Source organism: Aplysia californica, unplaced genomic scaffold, assembly GCF_000002075.1.
Source record: "Aplysia californica isolate F4 #8 unplaced genomic scaffold, AplCal3.0 scaffold00607, whole genome shotgun sequence".
Taxonomy (NCBI): Eukaryota; Metazoa; Mollusca; class Gastropoda; order Aplysiida; family Aplysiidae; genus Aplysia; species Aplysia californica.
In genome coordinates, this window is record NW_004797877.1 from 17,472 (window position 1) to 20,591 (window position 3,120).

Genomic DNA, 3,120 nt, shown 5'->3' on the forward strand with positions numbered 1-3,120 from the left:
ATTTTTTTTCGCCTCTTACACTGCTACATCTGCACTTGAAATACCCACACATTTTGACCAGAGATGAGTCGATAATGTCATTGTTGGATGTTTTATCTACCAACGCCCAGGGTCACAAGGCCTGTATAATACATGTAATAAGGCGTGTCACTCAAAGACACTTAATTCTGTCTTTGCTCGAGTTTGATGATGCATAGACTACTTGTCTAGATAAAGAGAGCTTCGGATGTTTATGCTAGTAATTCAATGGATTTGTAAAGTTATTTATTATACTATTTATTTTGTTCTATTTTTCTATAAAGGAAAGACCCCAGCAGTTACCCCACATTGATGTTTCATGCAGTCTTTATAGCGTGTTATGTTTATAGAAAAACATTGGTTCAGCGTTGTGCAAAAGCATAATATCGAAGATGGCGACATTTTATGGTTTGGTAAGCAATCTTTTATTTAAACGTGTAATAGCTATGACTGCGACACACATTGTAAGCAAACTTTTGTTCACGCTTGTTAATATCAACGCCATAAAAAATCGGTTTATTAAGAGCGTGTCTATCAAGCAATAATGAAGTTTAGGTTTGGGAATGCAGGTTAATTTCAACAACGACGGCATACCCATCTTGTGTATATCCTTTATCACAGCACTCTTTTTCGACATGTTTTCTTCTAGCTTAAAAAGGCGGGCAATTTTTCTATTCCAACATTATCTTTAAAGCCTTCAAGCACTCTAGCTTTTCCTCTATATTCCTATCCAGTGAAGCCCGCGCCACAACGTATGTCTGTGAAAGGAAACATTACTAAAGTTTTTCTAAGAGTATTAACTGTACATATTGCAAGTCGTCACAGCAGTCAGAGTGGGCTGCAAATCATGTTCAAAGTATGGCAAACTTTTCTCTACCAGAATTCGTCTCATCGGCCACAGACGAATCCACAAGTCATCTTAATCGTTAATTCTGTTAATTCTTCTATTTCGGTGGAGAAATATTCTCCTCTGCGGTCTGCAGACGCATTGGTCATCGTCGGACATTGACGGACGAGCTCTTATTATGATGAAGATGATGATGATGAAGATGATGATGATGATGATGATGATGATGATGATGATGATGATGATGATGATGATGATGATTATCATTATTTTTTTATCGTTATGATTGTAGCGGGTTCCGTGATCTTTCTTGCTCGTTGTATATGTCCATCAGTGAATTAGGGTCCATTAGTGGACTCCTTATTTATTTTGCTTCATGGTAGATTTTGACCAGAGATTAAGTCTTAATGTAACATCTATCAGTAATGACGTGAGTATCAGTCTTCGGGAGAAAAATAATTGCATTTTAAATACTTTTGGGCTTCTCTGTAAATTTTACAATTGCCTCAAAGCACTTTATGTTGTATCTTTTGTCTGGAGACTTGAATATTCACACATTTCTGTTTTGTCATTTGATATAGCACGGATGTTTTCAGGATTATAGCAGGTCCCACTCTATTTACGATGTCAGCTGTTTTATACTTCGAAAATCGTAGTAACTGGTTCTTTCTCTGAAGTGGATATTACCAACAGACAGTTAGCTGCATTTGTTGTGGAGAATTCTAAGAATTGGATATTATTATTATCTGATATTCTATGTAAAATGCAGTAACGTTCAGTGTGTTGATTCTGAGAATCGGATATCAGTACCTTTTTCGCAAAGGCATCGGAGTGGATAGTGGATACCAGTCTGCAAAAGTTACCATCAATTTCAGTGTCGGATTTATGTTTCTTTCACCGCTGTTTTCCACAATACGCAAGAGCTTCACGTCAACTTTTTGACGCATCTTTCTGCTGCAGATATAACACAGCATGGCTCTATAGCTGGCTTTGTCATCTGCATTGTTCGTTAAAATTTGAGAAGCGCAGCTTTATCATCAACAGAACATCGTGTTCACATCGCTAGAATAACTCGCTATCACCATGGGTAGCTTGCAGGAGATGGAGCGTCTACTCCACTCTAAAGATGACAAAATCAAAGAGCTACAAAAACTCCTGGAGGAGAAAGAGGAGAAAATCACACAGCTTAAGAGTAAGCTGGATAAGTTTCAGTCCGTCCTCCCCCAGACGCAGACCAACTTCATCAGCGGACCGCGGAAGCGGCGCGCCCAGGGAATCAGCGCAGAGCCCCAGGCTCTCACGTGTTTACAAGACTTCAGCAAAACGGAGTTCCGGAGATACTCCAAGACGCAAAAGTAAGTCATTTGTGTATGTGAAATAAAAAAGGCACAAGAGTAGAATAGCAGCTCTTTTTTGTAAAATAAGAAGGGAAAACCGTCCTGCCCCATTCAAAAGTTAACCATACTTCCACCCCCCCCTCCCCCAATTGACCCACTCCCCTTACAAGAAAATCAAAACATAACTTAACTAAACAAAACAAACTAGCGAAACCACCACCGTACATATAAGATAGGCGAACAAAGTACCCTTTCAAAAAAAAAAAAACAACCCAGAACGAAAAAAACAAAACCAAAAAATCAGAAACACTAAACAGAAACAGCAAACTGAAAACATTTCGACGTATCACCCCCAGATCCTAATACGTTTACAGAGGTAAATAAAGCATCCGTTCAGACCAGGCATCATTAGTGCTTGGATATTCTGTGCGTCGTTTTCCAACTGTTCACTAGTGTTAACACAGAAGAGAATAATAATATGGTAGGGTTTTCATGCTGGTTGATACACCTGCTGCTAACGAAATTTCCTTTGGATATTTTGAAAATAATTAATTTTTTAAAACCTATCCAGTGATATTTGCTCTTGCACCTGCATATTATATCTCAAATTGGTAACAATAATATCCTTGTGCCTTTTTAAAAATCACTTCTCATGTAGCTCTTTGAAACTGTGTCATTTCCCTTCCTATGTCCCACCGTGTCCTATGTGTGTCCTCCTGTGTCTTCAATTCTGTCCTTTTGTGTTGTGTTTTTCTTCCTGTGTGTGTCCTCATATGTGTCCTCCTGTATCATGTGTGTCCTTTTGTGTCCTCATTTGTGTCCTCCTTTGTCGTGTGTGTCCTTCAACGTCCTGTTATGGCGAGGACTGCCACAGACAGACACACGCACACCCACCCACACCCACACGCACACCCCCCC

At 39.3% G+C, this 3,120-nt stretch overlaps 1 protein-coding gene across 1 annotated transcript; it reads left to right on the forward strand.

Moving 5' to 3' along the window:
• The first annotated feature begins 1,296 nt into the window (after positions 1-1,296).
• On the forward strand, positions 1,297-2,502 carry LOC118478490 (cGMP-dependent protein kinase 1-like). Its single transcript, XM_035972192.1, has one exon. It carries the CDS (start codon positions 1,949-1,951, stop codon positions 2,222-2,224), a length of 276 nt encoding a protein of 91 aa, XP_035828085.1. The 5' UTR covers positions 1,297-1,948; the 3' UTR covers positions 2,225-2,502.
• Positions 2,503-3,120: the final 618 nt, after the last annotated feature.

Bases quoted from the DNA above. Each gene is read 5' to 3' on its own strand.
- LOC118478490 (XM_035972192.1), top strand. From the start codon at position 1,949: ATGGGTAGCTTGCAGGAGATGGAGCGTCTACTCCACTCTAAAGATGAC.